A 20535-nucleotide genomic window follows, 5' to 3' on the forward strand; every position below is an offset into this window, starting at 1 on the left:
GTTTTTGCGTGTATATATATATATATATTAATACAACATCAATATCGTGTCCTGTACAAAAACTCCAATGGCAGCTTGTGGTATATTTTTGATATACTACAGCAAACTAGCCAATAGAATCAGTATATCACTTGTACATTTGATAGACGCATCTCATTGGCTAAATTTTTTCAATAGTGTTTGGTTGTTTTGCCGGTTAGGCATGTCTGACTTGACAACTACTGGTACCATAGTAACCAATACCTGTTACCTAGCAACAACATTGTTTGCCTAGCAACCGTTGCTAGGCAACCACTACTAATTTAATTTTGGTACCATTACCATAGCAATGGTTGCTAAGCAACCACCAAAAAGCATGTAACTATGTCAGGTTTAAATTTGGTTGCCTAGCAACAGTTGCTATGAATTGTTGGACCAATTTTCAAGAAGATTACAGGCTGCAACACGTGTGCATACTCCTTGAGCATGCTAATTGTAAGGAATTACTTACCAGTACTAATAATGGTGTAAAAACATTAGAAATTGCTGTTACTACTTCCAAGCGGGAGACGCGATGTTGTATTAACATATTATACTAACTAATATATATATATATATGTATATGTAATAGGATGGATGGCTGTGGTATTCGGGATTAATAGTGCGAGCATTGTAAACAGGAAGGAGTAAAATAGTGCGAGGCGAAGCCGAGCACTATTTCCTTCCTGTTTACAATGCGAGAACTATTAATCTCGAATACCACAGCCATCCGTCCTATTGCAAATTAATCCGACAACCATAGCAACTGTTACTAGGCAACAGAAATTCAAAAATAACCACTGCAAAAGACCAATCACACTTAGCAACCGTTGCCTGGCAACCGTTGCTATGGTCTCAAAGCAACCGTTGCTATGGTCTCAAAATGACTTTTACCTTAGCAACGGTTACCTAGCAACCGTTGCTAAGCAACCGTATTGTGTCATACCTTGGGGACATCTATCACTATGGTAACAATGGTTGTCGAATCGGACATTTACTTCTAATATAAACACACCACACTATTTTAGCCAATCAAATTAGTATTATAGATTTTTGTCATGGGACCTTGACAAACAAGTGTAATACTAATTCTATTGGCTAATCGCTTGACGTATTTCAATATAATACGTCAAGCTGCTATTGAGAGTATCATACAGTAACACATTCAGTTGTTGGATTAATATATATATATAGCTATATATTTATTACTCAATACAATGCAGAGCACATGCACATTCCATCCTAGAGATTACTAGTGCACTGCAGGTACATCTTGTATACCCACCCCCTTCCTTTAAGTCCCTATTAGAATCCTATATTATGCTGCATTCAAATCTTACCGCAACTGTTCTTTACACCAGTGGTGCTGCTTGACATGTAAGGGGTACACACATTAGTACTTCGGTATTGTCTTAGATTCTGTGCCCGGAGTCTGGTGCATGTATAGCTGCAATCTTAATTATTTGGCTCAGCGACAGTCAGCGTAATCTTCCAGATCAGATATTATAGATGCTAATGTGTTATTACAATGGCGGATCCAGGATGGGGCATTTAGGGCAAATTCCCTCTCCCCCCTTCAAGAAATTGCATACAAGATCGAGATACTCTAATAGAGCAGTCAATTACTCTAATATAGCAGTCACAATGTTCATGAGGCAGTGTAGCTTACCTATGAAGCTATAAATAGGATTTTATTTACGTGATATATTTGGTATAAGGATAACTAGCTATTATTGTTGCGACCTTTTTTCTTTTTTTTTGGTCTTCAACTGTTTTTCAGCAAGGTGCCCCCCTTCTTTCCAAACTCTGGATCCGCCCCTGATATTATGACGGGTGTGTACTGTAACTGCTCTCGATAGGTATAGTGTCAGTGATTTTAAGGTCTCACCGTCTCACTATGTCTATTTTCAAACTGCACATGTGAACTGGCATACATATGTCACTCAGTACAAAAAAGTTTGCATAGCAAGCAAGGGTGTATTTAAGGGGGGCTGTCTATAGTTCCCAGAAACCTCCTCTGACATTTTAATGCAGCAGGAACACCGTACCAGCTTTGTCTCACAGTCAGGTTAAGAAATTACAAATATGTAAAAACCAAATTGCTGTGGAAGGAGCATGTCTGTTGCTAAAGGCAGCAATGGACAATGGAATCTGTGAAACAATGAGGTTTAATGATGATTATCGTGAGGAAGTGATTGAATGTGGAAACGATCCTGGAATCTAGGAAGGTGTAAGGCTGTTGTTTGCAGTAACATTGTGACCTTTAATATTGTCTTTGTTAGAGTGATATCATGGATATTTTTTGTTGAAAGGAGAACTAGATGGGGAAGACTAGGGGTACATAAAATGGAAATACATACAGTCAGTCAGATAGCTACTTAAGGCCTGGCCTTGGGGAAATATCACCAGCAGCCAGCTGTGGCTTGCCAGACAAAGAACATGCCGAGTGCACCCGTCAAGCACATGATTAAGGATAGTATGTAGTAATGAAAAACTTGAACTGCATTGGAGCCAATGAATTGTTCGACTATACTGGTGCAACTTATATAGCAAGGAAGCCAATCGTTTATAAAAAGTTGTGGCAATTGGTCCCATGCTATATACCAGCAATGAAAAAAAAACAACAAGCAGTGTCAAAGTACCATGTGCTTATCATATGCCCTTTTCTCTAAGGTCTGCAAGGGGCTGACAAATGTTTGCTTGTAATCCAGCATAATCATCAGAGTTTGAGGTACAGTGGGATGTTTTGTCAGAGAGTGGTTCAGGTTGACTCAACCTGTACATTTGAACAGAAAAAAGGAAGTCACCAAAGGAGCAACTCAAATGGAATACTCAAACATTAAAAGGTTTCCACAAACACAAGTTAGTGGGGAGATGAGCTGGCAGCACCTGTGTGAAGACCAGGTTAATAGACAGACCTGTCAAGATCAGTCAGTTTCACTGTAGGGTTACCCCTAACTTTGGACTAGTCAGGATTGTGAGAATTGGTTCCTTGGGTTAATGCATGCCCTACTCTACTGGAACATTTTGTATAGGTAATCACACACATTTGAGTGCAATTAGGGAATAATTGTACAAGTAAAAGTCAAAATTGCACGAGGCGAAGCCGAGTGCAATTTTGGCTGTTACGAGTACAATTATTCCATAATTGCACGAAAATGCGTGTGATTGCCTACTAATCACATAGTGACCACCCTTCGTGGTTTGTAGTACACATCTATCCAGTTCTATGTGGCTATTAACTTCTACCAGGTGATTGCATCATCCTTCTTTGTATTACATCATTTGTTGTTGCACTTAAAAGGCTTCATGTGTCAGCAATTCTGATTGGCTACTCAAAATGTCTACATATGTTGCACTTGAAAGGCTTCTATTGTCAGCTTCTTTGATTGGCTATTCATTATATCACTTTCTTGTTGCACTTAAAAGGCTTCTGTTATTCTGCTATTTTATTGGCTACTTTACAGTGCAATTACAGAAACAAGGCCATGCGATTTGGGATTAATTGCACTCCTACTATTGAGACTAATGTATGGCAAATTAAATCACTATGTGATTAGTTGTGAAAATGTAATGAAGTGGGTTGTGAAATTTAAAATTTTTGCAACCTGGGTACTGAAAAACTAATGAAAATCGGTGTCATTAATTAAATGATTGTGATGAAATGAACCTGAATTATATCTCATTACTTTATCAGTAGTTGTGAATCAGTCATGAAATCGGTGCTGAAAATTCTATGAAACACTTATGAAAAAAAATTTATTAGGTTTTCAGTAGTCATCAAAAATTTTTTTTCATTGAATTTTCAGTAGCTACCAATTTCATAACTAATTCAAAACAAGATCTTTCATCATAATTTTTTTCCCCATTTTCATTAGTTTCCAGTACCCAGGTCGTAAAGATGGTAAATTTCACGACTCACTTCATTACATTTTCACAACAAAGTGTTCCACAACTCACAAAGCGTACACGAGTTTCCGTATACGGCATAACTACCCTCCGCGTTTCAATAATCACGCAACCATTATAAAACTAGTGGTGAACGAGTACTCGTGGTGAACTAAACGTTTTCGAACGACGACAGTACCATAGATCCGGCCTTTGGTATACAAGACTGCATTGGGTATGAATATTGGGGTGTAACTAATCACTGGACTGGATTACTGGACTGGAACACTGGACTGGACTACTGGACTGACATATTTTTGGTTTTTACACATTCTGAGGTTGGTTTATTGATTCCTGCTAGCCAAGGGCCTTCAGAAAACTTGCAGTCTGCTACTAAAATGATGAGTATGGGGAGTGGAGTAAGCAAAAACTGACTTCTAGTGATTTCACTTCTATTTATTATGTTCTTCTACAGTATATACTCCTTATCAGTATGCTACAGGGAATGTGCTAGTTATGGTTAACCGATTGGAAGTAGTAGCAAGCTTGTACAATGCTAATAAATTTGGTCACATATTATAGTACGCCAACCAGCACATGTAAGAACTGATCATGATAGCAGAAAAACTCTATAGTTGTGCAATGAGTTTGTATATTGCATGTAGGAATGAATTTAGCTACAATAGATTGTCTTACGAAGGATAGGTTGTGTCCCAGGGGTCTGAGCTATTTAGTTCAAGGATACAGTGTATCATTGGTAGCACAAATATAGTAAAATGATTTTTGGTTAGCTACTGCTATATATTACAATCTCCAAAACACAATACTAAGAAGTGTATAAATGCTGTAGAGCATAACAAGTAGTGAGAAGTCAGTTTTTGCTTACTCCTGTAGCAGGCTGCAAGTTTTTTGAAGACCCTTGGCTAGCTAGACTCAATAAAACCAACCTCAGAATGTGTAAAAACCAAAAATATGTCAGTCCAGTAGTCCAGTCCAGTAATCCAGTCCAGTGATTAGTTACACCCTGAATATTGTATAGTTATATAACAATGTAGCTGACTATTAAACCGCTTCATCCGGTATAAACACTACTGGAGATTTTGTCCATGAAAATCCAATGAAAAAAAATGTTCACCCTGTGAAAAGTGAAGTTTTCATTGGGTGGCACCAATGAAACTTTATTTTCATAGCATTTTCATAGGAAAATTTAATGAAAACCCAATGAAAAATTACCACTGAAACTTCAATGAAAATCAGTTTCACAGAGTTTTCAGTGGTAATTTTTCATTGGGTTTTCATTAAATTTTCCTATGAAAATGCTATGAAAATGAAATTTCATTAGTGCCACCCAATGAAAACTTCACTTTTCACAGGGTGAACATTTTTTTCATGGACAAAATCTCCAGTAGTGAAATAAGAGATGCTATCATAACTGAATGCAATTCAACACAGTCTCAAGTTATTTCAAAAGTTTAATACAATATCCCACGATAAATTGTAACGTGTAGTGACTGATGTAGAGGATAAGAGGTGTACATGTATAGCTACAAACATCACTTTAATTTGTTAGGCCATGTATAACTGGCTACATGGTAATAAGACAGACTGCGTGAATCCTCGCATGAATCTTAAGTTTAGTGTAACTTAAGCATGCATTCTTTTTTGTATACATGTAATTATGCACCTATCAATGTAATCCCCGACTACCACTAATACGGGGATTTGCATCATGCAAATCCCCACCTACTGGGGAAATAGTGGTGATGCAAACCCCGACCAAGTCTCGACCTGCAAACCCCAGGAATACTGGAGCTAGGAGGGGTTTTGTACGGTTGTGTGGTGTTGGTCTAGTGATGAGTTAGTTCGAATGGATTCTAGTATGAACGTAATAGCTAGCACCGAGACACTTCTTCCTAAATTGAAAGAACACACCTTTGCTGTTGGAGTGAATTTCTTTAGTGAAGACAAATCCCCACTATCTCGGGAGAAATTTAGCGATCAATTCCCCCACCATCCCCAACCTTTCCCCACCCTCAACCCATATTAGTGGTAGTCGGGCATTACATTGATAGGTGAATTAGGCCACTCCAAATAAATTCTCTGTTTCCTGTCCTGGAATCAGGCATATATGCATGCGGGCGGGCGGGCGGTCTATTTCCATTATTTCATTATAGCTTTTCAAGCCATTATTTGTTTGCATGGCAATTGGCAAAACCATAAAAAGCTGCATAAAAGCATCCTTAAGCTTGTTATTTCCTTTTTAAGTAGCAAAATAGTACAAATGTGAAGTCTGTGCCGAACTGCTGACACGTAAGTCAACACTGTTTCAAGATAAGTCTGTCAGTATGCAAGAATAACCGGAAAATAATGGAAGAATATGGAATGATGGAATAATTTAGAGCTGACAGTAATCAGGTGTGGGCCGGTGGATGGGAAACAGAGAATTTATTTGGAGTGGCCTTAAGAGTTGCATTAGGCCACCATTTGGTGATTTTTCTGTTTTTCATCAGGAAATTCCAAATTTAGAGTGCATGTAGGCAGGTCATTACCATTATTTGCTATGCCCACAATATAGCTAGACTTATTTTCATACCTCTGTGCTCTCCAGGGCCTTATACTTTCTGCATAACAGACAATTTGCTAACTTAGCTAACTGAACATAACTAGTTTGGCAACTATCCTCCTTAGATGTAGCTACCCATATAGTCGTTCTTCATCATGTGATCAGTTCCACTTGAGGATCAACTTCTTACTTGTAAACTTCATTGTACCAATCTTTCACTTGACTACAATGCTTGACTGTACATCTTCAATATTTGGTTAATCAAATGAAATAATGGTAGGTAATGATGGGGAAATATGTGCGGCAGTAAAAATACATGCAGGCACTGATGAAAAATAGAATTCATTAAATAGTGGCCTTATATTCTACTCACTCCACTGTCTTTATTGAGCTACAATACAGCACCTGATGCATTCATGACATGCATATGTGGATGAGGTTATCTAGAGCTGTAATGATTCTCCACCTTTTCAAACATACTTTCTGTAACTACTTTAAACAGGCTATAGGACCAGGTGTCCTACAGACCTTCAGCACTTGTACTGTAAAGCCTTAATAAATAAAAAAAGATTGTTTAAACTATAAAACTTGTAGTTGAAACCTTAGCATTTATTAAATAACCTTACCAAAGTCAGCATTGTATTGGACAAATGATTTAGTGGATTTTAGTTTGGTGAAACACTGCTCACTTGCCAAATTTTCCTCCTGCCATTATATAGGGCAGGAGCTTATGAGCCACCTTCAGTGGCTCATAAGCTCCTGTATAGGGTTATAACATGTTCCAAGACTAGCATGTAAGCATATTTTGACTATAGTGTAGACTATGTTGTTCTGGAGGGTGGGATAAGGCGTACCACCTATAGTTGATTTATCAAAAATAGTCATATCAAAGAGATGAACATATGTTCGCTCCCAATGGTTTTGTACTGGAAGGATGTTTTCGTGTTGTTTGCACACCTAAACTAAAAAATATATAGGATATATTTAAGCCTCATAACTCACCTGTTCTTGGTTGTATCATTTCCAGTGCATAAAAGAGCTACTAAAAGTTTGGACAGCTGGCTCATGTAACAAGAGTTGTTGGGGTGAGCCTGAGCGAGCCCCACACTAGCGAGTCGCCCACGTAACTTTCGTCTCAGCGACCATGCCCAAAAAACTACAGAAGAAATCGGAAAGAGACCCGGACTTACCGTGAAATAAACGGCGTAAATCACAGCACTTCCATATATGTTCGTCTCATCGACCATGCCACGGAGAAATATACGATGTAGATTACAGCACTTCCATATATGTTCGTCTCATCGACCATGTCACGGAGAAATATACGACGTAGATTACAGCACTTCCATATATGTTCGTCTCATCGACCATGTCACGGAGAAATATACGACGTAGATTACAGCACTTCCATATATGTTCGTCTCATCGGCCATGTCACGGAGAAATATACGACGTAGATTACAGCACTTCCATATATGTTCGTCTCATCGACCATGTCACGGAGAAATATACGCAGTAGATTACAGCACTTCCATATATGTTCGTCTCATCGACCATGTCACGGAGAAATATACGACGTAGATTACAGTGTATGAAACACGTGTATCAGCGCGTGAATATGAAAATCACCTAAGGTTGGCTAAATGAATGCAGAAGAACGGCTTAGAAGAAGGAGACAGCTGTACAGATTGAGAAGGGACCGAGAAACACCAGAAGCTGAAGAAAGACGAAGGAGAAACAGAGAATACTCCAGAACAAGATATGCTCGGCAAAGGGACACAATCTTGCAGCAGAGAAGGCAGAATTAGTATGTAAAATAATGAATCAGTCACACAACAATAACATTGATTTATCTACATAATAATTTTGTTTGCTTGCTTATGCTTTACGTTGTGTTATCAGATTTGTATATGACCACTATTGCTGCTATGCATGCTCCCATTAAATATGTTCAGGCTCGCCCAACGATGCTGTTTGCATCTGTCTAGTTAACAAGAAAGGAGGGCTCAGCTGATTCAACAGACTATATCAGTAGCCACAGAAGGGCATTCATTACTACAAGTACACAAAAAAATTTGGAATTTTCGACTAGAGTAGGGACATTGATAAAAGTACTGAAACAAGCTGGAGTAGCTATAGTGCATGATATTAAATCACAGTAAAACAACAGGAAGTGTTATATCCCTACTGTACATTTCCATTATTGTATCTTGAGCACAGTAGGGATAATTATAATACTTCTTATTATTTTACTGTGATTTAACATCGTGCACTACTCCAGTTTGTTTCAGTACTTTTATCGATGTGATATGGTCCCTACTCTAGTTGAAAAATATTTTTTGTGTACTTGTTTGTTAACTTTTTTGTAAAATAAAATAATGACTGGTGAACCCACACATACCAAATCAAAAGAAATGGCACCGCATGCCCCAGCTATTAATGATCATCTGAAAAGTAAAGTATCCATTACGCTTCCATTCTTTATCAGCTATGTACAACCCATTACACAACATTACGATTCAAGAACTGTTCAACAATCAAAGTAGCTACTATGAAAAACATGGATGATTTCCCTTACAAAGGGAAGCCATCATGTGCTACCGCTAAATCAACACCGTTTGCTGTTTGCAAAGATGAATCGGACACAAAGGAGGACACTGGTAAGTCCATGAAGAATGCATTGCACGTACTGCGGTATGCCAAAAGGCACGTGTCCAGCTGAAGCAACATCAACAGTGAAAAAATCAAGCCCATAGCCTTAGCTGTTATCGAGTTAAATTTGTCTAAAGGCATCAGTCATTCAGTTAGTTACTCAGTTGTTTGGGCTTAGTTTTACATAACCAATGCTGCTTCATCATCATCCGGGAAAAGTGAGGCTGGTTAATGTTTTTTCATGGGCCACACCCAAACCGTACAGTACTACCATACTGTATGATAGGAAGCAAACATATAGCTATAACACATAGTAGTATTGACAGACTACCTCTGCAATTGCAAAGCATAATATATAACAAGTTTAACTGTTATGAAGTATGAGCAATAGGGGTTTGCATACAAGTCAACTCTTGTTGACATATGAAGATGTATAGTACTAGTGATCACTTACTTACTTTTTGTGTCAAGATAATTATATGACTTTAACTTTAAGTTAACCTTTGTAATATTGAGTAATTTACTGTTTACTATTCCCAGAAATGATTTAAGCTGCACCTTGACCCCCTGGATGGCTTCTATTTTGATTTTGGTATAATAATTTGTTTAATCATGTACTGGAAAATTACCAGTGATGAGATATTCTCCTGTAGATTTTCATAATCAGTTTCCTGACTCCCCAAAATAACCCTTGCATTTTCCTGGCAGGCATAATCAACCTGAACAACCTTAAATACTTACAGAAAGTTTCTATGGAATTTAAAATTTTTCTATTTTCTACTAACTGACTAACTAATTAATTAACAGGATGACTGACTGAGATGCCTTCAGCCAAACATGATGTAATGCTATGGGCTTGAGTTTGCTGTTGCTTAGTTCTAACACATACCTTTTTGCCTACTGTAGCAGCTACAATGGATGCATCATGGACTTACCTTTGTCCTCCTTTGTGTCCCGTTTCTTTCTCCACTACATATTTGTGTTGATTCAAATATACCACATAATTACTGGCTTCATTCTGCTGATTATCACATTTATAACAGAACTGTCTGTATTGATTGCAGAGGTGTCTCTTGTACTGTTCACTGTTTGTATTGCTTGGTAATAGACAGAACGTAGTTGAAAATGCTGAGAATGCAACAGAATAGCCACTTTGCTTTCAGTCAGCGGCGTAAACTTTGTTGGGGCAAGCCTTAGCAAACCCTAATGTTGGCAGGAGAGCATGGTAGACGTAACATATGTCGTGTACATGAAAAATTTCTAAGACACCAGAAAGCCCTGCACTTGGTAATTGAAATAGTTCATACGTCACATGTACAACAATTTCCTCAAGAAACTGGAAAGCCCCACATTTGGGTGGTTCATACGTCATGTGTACGAAAATTTCTTTAAGAAACTGAAAGGAACACACTGACTGATCATGATGGAAAGGCAGGAGAGATTAAGAACAAGAAATGAATGTGATAGAAGGGCCTGAGAAACTAATAAGCAAGGTGCAGCTAGCACACAATAAACAATTATGACATTTAATTCTACTAGGGGGGCAAAAAATTGTAATTTAATAAGGATCGAAGTGTGATTCTGAAAAAAAACTGCGTAAACAAGAAGCAATAGGGATGGTGATTCACAATACTGCTTAATACATCAATACAAGCCAAGCAGCTTGATTTGTGTACACTGAATTTAAAGTTTCCTATTTCAACTGTTCAAATAAAAGCCAAAATAGGAATGTTAAACTCAATGTACACAAATCAAGCTGCTTGGCTTATATTGATGTATTAAGCAGTATTGTGAATCATCATCCCTATTACTTCTTGTTTACGCAGTTTTTTTTTCAGAATTACAACTTTGATCCCTATTCTACTTGTTTAAATTTACAATTTTTTGCCCCCCTATAGCTAGTTTCTGAAATTTTTTCATGTCCATGCACATGGACAACACAATTTTATGGCTGGTATTAGTATTTATAGTATTAAATTATGGACATGTATAAAAACAGACAAAAAATAGTTGTTAGTAGTCCAAAGGCCTTTTAGTCTGTCCATATCCTGTTGTACGTTGACCAGAAATGGTGTGCACTGCATGTAGTAATATAGTACTGAAGTAATATAGTATATGAAGGCTTGATTCATGCTTCATGATGCTCAAGCATCTGTCTACTAACTACAGGTAGAGTGTGTACTCATGATCAGTCTTATCAAGAGTTCATAATATATATATTTACCAAAATATATATATTATGAACTCTTGGTCTTATGGAATAGCTATAGACTCTGTAAAGGCATGATCATGCACAGGCTGTATTCACCCAACGTGTTAAATGCTTTGATCCACAACATAAAGGCATTGAAATTATATAGCTGGAAAACCCTACCAATCTGTAAAAAGTAGCTATCTTAGCTATTATTTAGTCTTCTCTCGTGCAGATCCTTAAGGCAACTGCTCTCAATTTTTCGATCATGTATGAAGGAGACACGCCCTCTTTTTAATTCTGTTTTTTTATTGTTATTGTTATTAGTGCTTTACAGTGACCAGTACTGAAGGTCTGACAGCAACACGTGTGTGTTATGATGGAAGTTTTTTTTGTTTAATATAAAAGATGATAATAATAATAAAAGAAAAGGTCTTCACGCTCAAACAGTGGGTAGAGAGACAAACTCTGCCCAATCCTGTGATGATGGAATTGTTGCCATTACAGAAGCAGAATTGCCACGTTGAACATCAAAAGCAACCTTCTGAATTAAATTTCTGGTAGCTTATAAGGCCTGATAATATACTGGAAGATGATACTGTTTTCTTTCGAAAATTCTTTCCCCCAAAGCTTCGGAGCTGCTCTTAATTTTTGGATCGCGTACAAAGGGGACACACCCTTTTCGATTCAAAGGGTTACGCTATTTCTGATAGCTTATGAGGCTTGTTACATTGATTAAATGGCTGTAGCAGCCCTTAGGAAAGTACCTAGAATGCGGTTTCAGTGATGGGCTATGGGCCACACCCCCTTCACTGACGTGAGTTTAAGAACTCTAAAACATTCAAAAACAAATTTCAGTGAGTAGCATTTATGTTTAATGTTTAGTTTAATACATCTTGATGAGTTTTAGTCCAGTGCATTGCTTCAAATGGCATTTTTTAAAACTGCTGTACTTTTGATTTTATGGCTTCGTAAGTGAATGGCATCTCAAAACCATGACTCTTGCTCTATATCTCGCAATCGCCTTAGAAGTCAAAGATTTTAATACCACACAGACCTGGGTAGGAATGATTTTAAAATACGCCATACATTTTTAGTGCTAATATCTACTTCCTGTGGGCTGTAGACGTGCGAAATAAGAAGAAGATGGAGATTTGGGATGATTTGGGAATTTTTAAAAAACTCCCAAACTCACTTCCCTTGTGTTTTATACTACCAGATCAGTCTTTACACCACCAGAGGAAAGTCTGGAAGGTTTTTGAAAACACATCCAAAGCCCGGAAGGCTGCTTTTGGCGTGCGTTCTATTAGAGAGTTTTGAAAAATTTTGCCCCGATACCTGATAATAGTGCTGTATTATAGATTAGCTAGACACAGAGAGTCTGATAGAGTTAGCATGATCCTTCTTCACATTAGATCATTTCACATAAGAAAGGCACTATAGTATTATTTTGATGACTTTAACACCCTTCTTTATACTGATAGTATTAAATAAGAAGGGATTAAAATTAAGTTATAAATTAATCATAGCAAATACACTCCTGTCCAATAATGTCTTACATCTACTGATTTCCTCATGATCAATATGGCTACAAAAAGTATATAACAATCCAATTATAAATGTCACATAAAACACAGCTAGCTTATGCTCTCCTCTACATGCTTTAGTATCTGTCTAGTTTTATGATGTGTCTGACACCATTGTATCCTTTAAAGCAGTATGCATGGGTTCATCAGTCATAACCATGTTACAAAATAGAGTAAACAGACAAGTACAATGCAAATTTAGAAATTTTAAATTTGAAGAGGAGTCATGCACAGAAACATGTAATATTATGTAATGTGTAAAGAGTTGCTTCATTTTAAGTAGCCACATCACATTGAAATCTTTGAAATATTATACACTTATAACAAGTTATTTGGTATGTTTTGAACATGATCATCCAAATGCTGCTCTCCTTGTGTCATTCTAATAATTATAAGTTTATATGTATCTAGTGTGCATTTTTAATGTAAAAAGAACATGTGTGTGCGTGTGTGTACTTGTGATAATCATTCAGTATGAATATTGCTAGTATGTTTCATCTCTTTCAGTTGTCATTGTGTTACAACAATGCTCACTGCTGTGTGGTTCATTTTGTTTTTCTGGATTCGTGTTGTGTTAACATTTGAACACACTGTCATCTTGTCTCACAACTTATCACTTACAGAATGTGTTAAACTAAACAACACCTCATATCAATGTGGCTCTTTTGATCATGTGCTGATATTACTATCAGAATGTTGTAGTTCAACTGATATTATTGTAGAGCCAAACACTTACGTTCTCTCTTCATCACATAAAATTATTGATTTACAAAATATTCGAATTAGATCCAGAACAAGCCAGCCTGCTACAATATGGTGCACACTTAATACTAATGGAAGCTATGATATTGACACAGGAATTGCTTTTATCAGAATTACAAACTTGGTCATTGAACACTTGAATGTGATGGGATGTGGAATGAAACATGTCAGTAATAATTATATTGGAGAAGGACAGTTTATTATGGTACGTAGTGCACTTTATATTCAAAACAGCACTGATGTGTCCTTGTATGGATCAAGTATTTCTCACAACAATGGAATAGGATTGTTAATGTATGACACAAATGGAACAGTGAACATTACGAAGTCGTCTTTTATTAATAATACAATGAATATGGCAGAACAAAATCCATCATTTACAGGTGGTGGTGGAATTTATGTACACTTTACCAACTGCACTCCAGGATTAGTTGAATGTGACTCACTTGGTAATCTGTACAACAATGGTTCCAACTATATTGTTGATGAGTGTATATTTGATCATAATACTGCTTTTTATGATTTTAATGGTGGTAAAGCTGATGAGCGTTTTGCAGGTATTTCTGTGACATTTGGTACAGGAGGTGGATTGTCTTGTTTCTTTAATGGTGAAGCCTTAAATAATTCATTGCATGTCACTACATCATCATTTACCTCTAATTCAGCACTAGTTGGTGGTGGCATTAACATTCGCAGCAGACACAATTCAAAGTTCACTCATGCTGAAATTTTCAATTGCAGTTTTATAAATAATACTTTATATGGAGTATATGGAGATGAACCTGGAGGTGGAGGTATATCAATAGGATACGTCATTTACCAAACTGGTGGTGAAACACTTTATAACACTTACATAATTTCTGGTTGTTTATTTGAAAGAAATAAAGCAACATATGGGATTGGTGGTGGTGTTGTGGGGTTTGGAAGTCGTGAACCACGTAGAATAGTACCAACTATTCGTTTTGAAATACACAACACATCTTTCCTTAGCAACGAAGCACTGTATGGCTCAGCTATTGAAATTAACAGAGAATTTTTCAATTCTATCACAGTTGGTGTATTTTTCACTTTGGTTATTGATAATTGTGATTTTAACAGTAATTACTTGCAAAATCCTAGTTCTCAATTGGCAAACTCTTCTATTTCAAGCAGTATTGCAGCAGTTGCCTTATCTGGAATTGGCATTCAATTTAGAGGAAATAACAAGTTTAGTGGCAATGCAGCAACAGCTCTGCTCGTGGAGGGTGCTACAGCAGAGTTCAGTTATAACTCTTTCACTGTGTTTGAAAACAATAGTGGTCTGCATGGTGGTGCCATCCTACTAATTAATGGTGCATGGATTAGTGTATTTCCTAATAGTACTCTGATATTCCAACAAAACAGAGCTGTGGATTATGGAGGAGCTATATACGTAGAACTATCAACACCTTTTGATTATCTTCTCTCTCGTGTATGCTTTATCAAATACTTTTCAGAAAATTTTTCTCCTAGCAAGTGGAATACCAGCTTTACTTTTATTAACAACACAGCAGGTCAGAATAATGGTACGAACACTAACACACTTTTTACTAGTACTTTACAGCCCTGTATGAAGGTGTTTGGACTAAAGGGACCAGAGCTCTTTGTTGGAAAACCATTTTATTATTACCCACCTGCCACTACCAATACAATTGCTACTTCACCTGAAAAGTTTAGTTACACATATGATCACTATTATATTGTACCAGGAGAGGTTTATAACTTACCAGTCCGTTTAATAGATGAACTGAATCAAAACATAACTGCAGCCATTTTTATAGCAACCTGTAATGAATCCCCTACTCCATATGTTGTGGCCCCTTACCACTTCACAAATGGATCAATACAAATTGCGGGAAGGCCAGCAGAGACTTGTCAATTACAACTACAGACAGATACTGATTATTCAGTTGCTACTACACTACAAATTACCTTGCTACAATGTCCTCCAGGTTTCAGCTATAATGATGACACCAAACAGTGTGAATGTCTTGTAAATCCCACAGAACAGAAAGTACCTATAAGTGGATGCGAGCTCTCATCTTTTCAAGCATACTTTGATCAATTTTACTGGATTGGATATAAATCAGATAAAGCAATCGATCTATTGACTACCTCTTGCCCTTATCGGTATTGTTATAAACACCACATTAATAAGGTTCAATTACTTCCACGAGTTGCAAACAAGGTCACACTTGATGAATTTGTGTGTGGTAACAGGAGCAGGACAGGTTTACTTTGTGGTAAATGTATTGATGGATACAGTGTTGCATTGAATTCGCCTGAGTATAGGTGTGGAAAATGTGAAAACTCTTTCTTTGGAATTCTATATTTCTTTCTGTCCTACATAATTCCAGTCAGTATACTGTTTTATATCATAATGACTTACAATGTTAGGATGACCACTGGAACTATCAGTGCCTTTTTATTTTTCTCACAAATCATTAGCAGTCAGTATCGCTTTGGATCAGACTATGCCCTCAAAGGTAATTCCAGTGAAACATTAACTGCCGCTGATATTGTCATTACAATATATAGTATTTCTAATCTGGAGTTTTTCCATCATGATGTGTTTTCATACTGTCTGTTTCCTAATGCTGGAACAGTAGATGTGTTGGCTTTTTGCTTGCTCTTGTCATTTTATCCAGTGCTTCTTGTCCTTTTGTACTTTTTGTTGCGTCGTTATTGTACTTGTAATTATCGGTGCTTATACAGATTTGTATCAAACAAATCAGTGACTCATGGAATTTGTGCCTTCCTTGTTCTTTGCTTTGCAAGAATAAATGTATTAGCATTTGGCATATTAAAATCAGCTGATCTATCTTATGTAAGTAATGAAAGTTACTACAAAAGAGTGGTGTACCTACAGGGAGAAATCGAATACTTTGGAGATGCTCGATACAATTTGTATGCAGCTGGCTCTTTATTTGCCATTACAACAGTCATTGTTATTCCTACACTGATCTTGGTGTTGCATCCTATTATGATAATAGTTTGTGGTTATTTCCATTGGGGAGAGAGCACAGTTGTCAGGTTTATCAGTAAAATACTTTTTATAAACAAGTTAAAGCCGATACTTGATTCATTTCAAGGTGACTACAAAAACAATTTAGCTCTCTTTGCTGGTTTGCATTCGTTTTTGTATCGAATAATTTTCTTCAGTATTTTGATCAGTACATCAGCACCTGATACCAATCTCTTCCTATTATTGTTGTTTACATTTTTCCTTGTCATCTTACTAATCCATGTACTGTTGATGCCATTCAAACGATATGTAGACAATACAGCTTATTCGTTGACTTACATTCTGATGCTTGCCATCTTGATGATCAAACAGTATGTGTTCTTTTCCATTAGTTCAGAAGAAGTGCTTATTTGGCTAGAGATCTTCCTGACATTATTGCCATTGGTCTGTGTAATTGTATACTGCTCTTGGAGATTGTGGTCAGTTATAAAATTGGTATGGAGGAGACACACAGAAGATCAGCAGTCAAATCTAGTAAGAACCATGCAAACTACTGTACATGTACAATTGAAATCATCATGCATCAGTGACAGTGATATACCATAATTACATTAAAAGAATTCTCATTAAGATTAGGTCGAGGTGTACAACTACAGTGTATATTCAGGGACGGATCCAGGAGGGGTTCAAAGGGTTCCATGGAACCCCTCTTTTGAAAGAGCTTCTCTTACTCAAGATACTCTAATAGGGCAGTCAAGATCAAGATACTCTAATAGGGCAGTCAAGATCAAGATACTCTAATAGAGCAGTTACAGTATTCTTAAGAGATTAAGAGGAGCAGTGTAGCAGGCTACGTGTGGAGTTAATAAATAAAGAAATATAGTTTGTGAGGGTATCTGTGGTGAGGGGCAGCTATTTTCAGTAGGTGATGACGTTTTTTTTTTTGGTCTTTGACTTATAGCTAGGCTGAAGTTGCAATTCCAGAGTGGAACCCCCCTTTTGAAAGTCTGGATCCGCCCCTGATATTTGTATTTGCTGAAATTATCTCTAAAATTAAAGTTACATGGCATTTGCTATATAGGAAGTGAATGTAAGGTGAGCTTTCAACTACAGAAGCCTGCATGTATTATGGAATCTCCTTAATAGTGGAAGGGGTTCATATACTATCAGAAACATTGTTCGAAAAGTATATTATAGAGATGCAGTTTACTTACAATAGAAAACATGGTGTGTTCTATAGCCACTGCAGATATAGAAAAAAATGTATATGAATACAGTGAAACCTCTTTAATAGGACCACTTGTGAGACCAACAAAGGGCTGAGATGGCCTAAAAAGTGATGAGGTCATAATATACAATATACCGTAGCTGTGTTAGGGATTACACTGTAATTCCATTGTTTATAAATTACACATTCAACTATTTTAGTCTTAAATTATAGTCTTGGTCTTAGCTAATGCAAATCTTGGTCATTTGTCACTGTGCTCATTACACTTTATTTTTGATAGGATGATTATCATTGGTTGGATAGAAACATAGGAAGCAATGATGAAGTAGACACCACTAACTAAATATATACATGTAGATAAACATCGCTATACATTATCTGCCAAACTGTTGTAGAAATTAACAAAGTTATTATTGTTATGTTAACTAATTAACACTATTCTCATGTGTTACTCAATGCCTATTCAATACTACTGTAGTTTGTTATCTCACTAATACACACATTTGAATGTACTGTAATTTGCTTTTTTGTTGTTTCTTATGCAAAATTGTATATGGAATTTTTTACACAACACAGCTAGCTAGCTACTAATTTGAGGTTTAAAGTTTTCATATGTATTAATACTGTAGTTATTAACTCACATCAAACATCAGAGGAACTATACTCTTGGCTAATATGGCCACACCATATACTGTAATTATTTTTAATAGCAATTCCACTTGTATGTACATGTACATTTATGCAAAAATCAACGGCTTGCATTATTAAACTATCAAAAACTTTAAGCATAGGTGGGTGTGTATATATAGCAAATTGCGGTACAAAACTAAATATCAAACACTGGCCAGTTAAATCACAGAAGCTGCATGTTCAGGTAAGCACATAAAATTGCATGTGTGGTCATAAATAATAACTACAGTGGAACACTTTGGGACCAATAATTGTTGGCCATTATAAAAGGGTTCCACTTTTTGAAGTAAACTGTATGGAACCTGAACCAAAGTCCTTGTTCTTGTTTTAAATGGCTGTTTCTTTAACTCAGCTAAGACAGATTTGATATGATAGCTATGTATATAATAGATTTACACACAAGTTTAATTATGCCCTTCACAGCTATGTACATAATAGATTCTGCCATCATTTAACTTTCTACCTTTTACATACACACTACATACTATTGTATCATGTATTATCATTCTGCGATGATAATGGTGGGGAAAGTGGCAACCCTGACTAGGTGGTATTGAAATTTAGTGTTGTGGTATATATCATAGAATTGTGCTATTATGTCTTAACAATATACTGTGAATGTTTCTTCAAATAACTGACTATTGTATTATATAGAGCATTTTAATTTGTTATCTCATCCATGTTGAAATTATTCAGTAGATTGTGTAGTTATAATTAACAGGCAGTAATGGAATTTAAAAAAAATCCACTATACCATTGTAGTTTTACAAATAAAGCAAACCAAGTAGCTCTGATTAAATCCATCCATTAGGTGAGAATATTGTTCAGGATTCAGTGGATAAACGGACATTTAAGTTTCTCCCAACACATTGTCAATGTAATACATTTCCATTGGAGACTAGCTATATTCCATAGTAGTTTTGCAAATGAAGGATGAACAAGCAAGTCAAACAGCTATATGAACCTTTACAACATGTGAGAAGCTAGACATTTGTTCAGTTCATTAAAGTCAAACAAGCAAGACAAATAGTTCTGAGTTTCCATCAGGTGAGAAGGCTGAATGTTAACCAGTGACTACATTTCTTGATTGTGTACACTGTTCCAGCATCTCACCTGATGGAATTGTCTCACCTTTTCACCCTTGACTACGAATAAATAGTTGACCTTTAATAGAATTGTATTAAGAGTTTCAAATTATCAGCTCTAGGCGTAGATGGTGGAGGGGAGGGTTCATCCCTCTTACTTCTTCCTCAGAATGAAATTTTGTTTCTAGGAATGCATGTGACTGAAAATCACATAATAGTTAGACACCAAAATCAAGGGAATGAGAATTATAAGCAATTTATATAGTAATACACAATTGACTAGATGAGTAAATGTTTTGGTTGAAATGCTTGGTGAAAATAGTTGCAATCAATTACCCAAATATTACTATAAAAAGAAAAAAAAAACTCAAATCCATGCAGTATAGTCCAGTCCAGTGATTGCATACATGCATCTGATGCAACGCTATAAATAAAGTGGAACCATGCAATACTATAAATGTTTCAGTCATACTGAAATATCTGGTTTATAGTGTTTGATATTTATTAACTTCAGCATATATATCACCCATCATACTCAAAGACTATAAGTTATGGTTCTACAAGTAACAGTTGTTGCAGTACCAGCTTGTGGCTAAAGTTTCAGTTCTGGACCCACAACTTTGCTAGAACTATAACCTATAGAATTGTACAGTACCAGTACAACACTAATTTAAAGATCAATGTAACTATAACTCCAATGCATTATATTACTTTGAAATGTTGAGTGATATGCAAGTCATGATCAAGTACTATTGCAATTTGAATGTAGTAAACACCTTGACACTGCTCTGTGTACTGTACTGGTTCTAGAACTGTTATACCACATTACACTATAAGCATAATAATAATAATTATGTGAGTAGTGCAAGAACCATGCAGTGTTAAATTA

The 20535-nt window shown here is 36.4% G+C and overlaps 1 protein-coding gene across 1 annotated transcript; it reads left to right on the plus strand.

Moving 5' to 3' along the window:
* Nucleotides 1-4043: 4043 nt before the first annotated feature.
* Nucleotides 4044-18618, plus strand: LOC136241638 (uncharacterized). The gene is made up of 4 exons (XM_066032884.1): nt 4044-4141; nt 13406-16164; nt 17036-17177; nt 18152-18618. Exons 2-3 carry the CDS (start codon nt 13425-13427, stop codon nt 17059-17061), a joined length of 2766 nt encoding a protein of 921 aa, XP_065888956.1. The 5' UTR covers nt 4044-4141; nt 13406-13424; the 3' UTR covers nt 17062-17177; nt 18152-18618.
* The last annotated feature ends 1917 nt before the right edge of the window (nt 18619-20535 follow it).

This window comes from Dysidea avara, chromosome 12, assembly GCF_963678975.1.
Source record: "Dysidea avara chromosome 12, odDysAvar1.4, whole genome shotgun sequence".
Taxonomy (NCBI): domain Eukaryota; kingdom Metazoa; phylum Porifera; class Demospongiae; order Dictyoceratida; family Dysideidae; genus Dysidea; species Dysidea avara.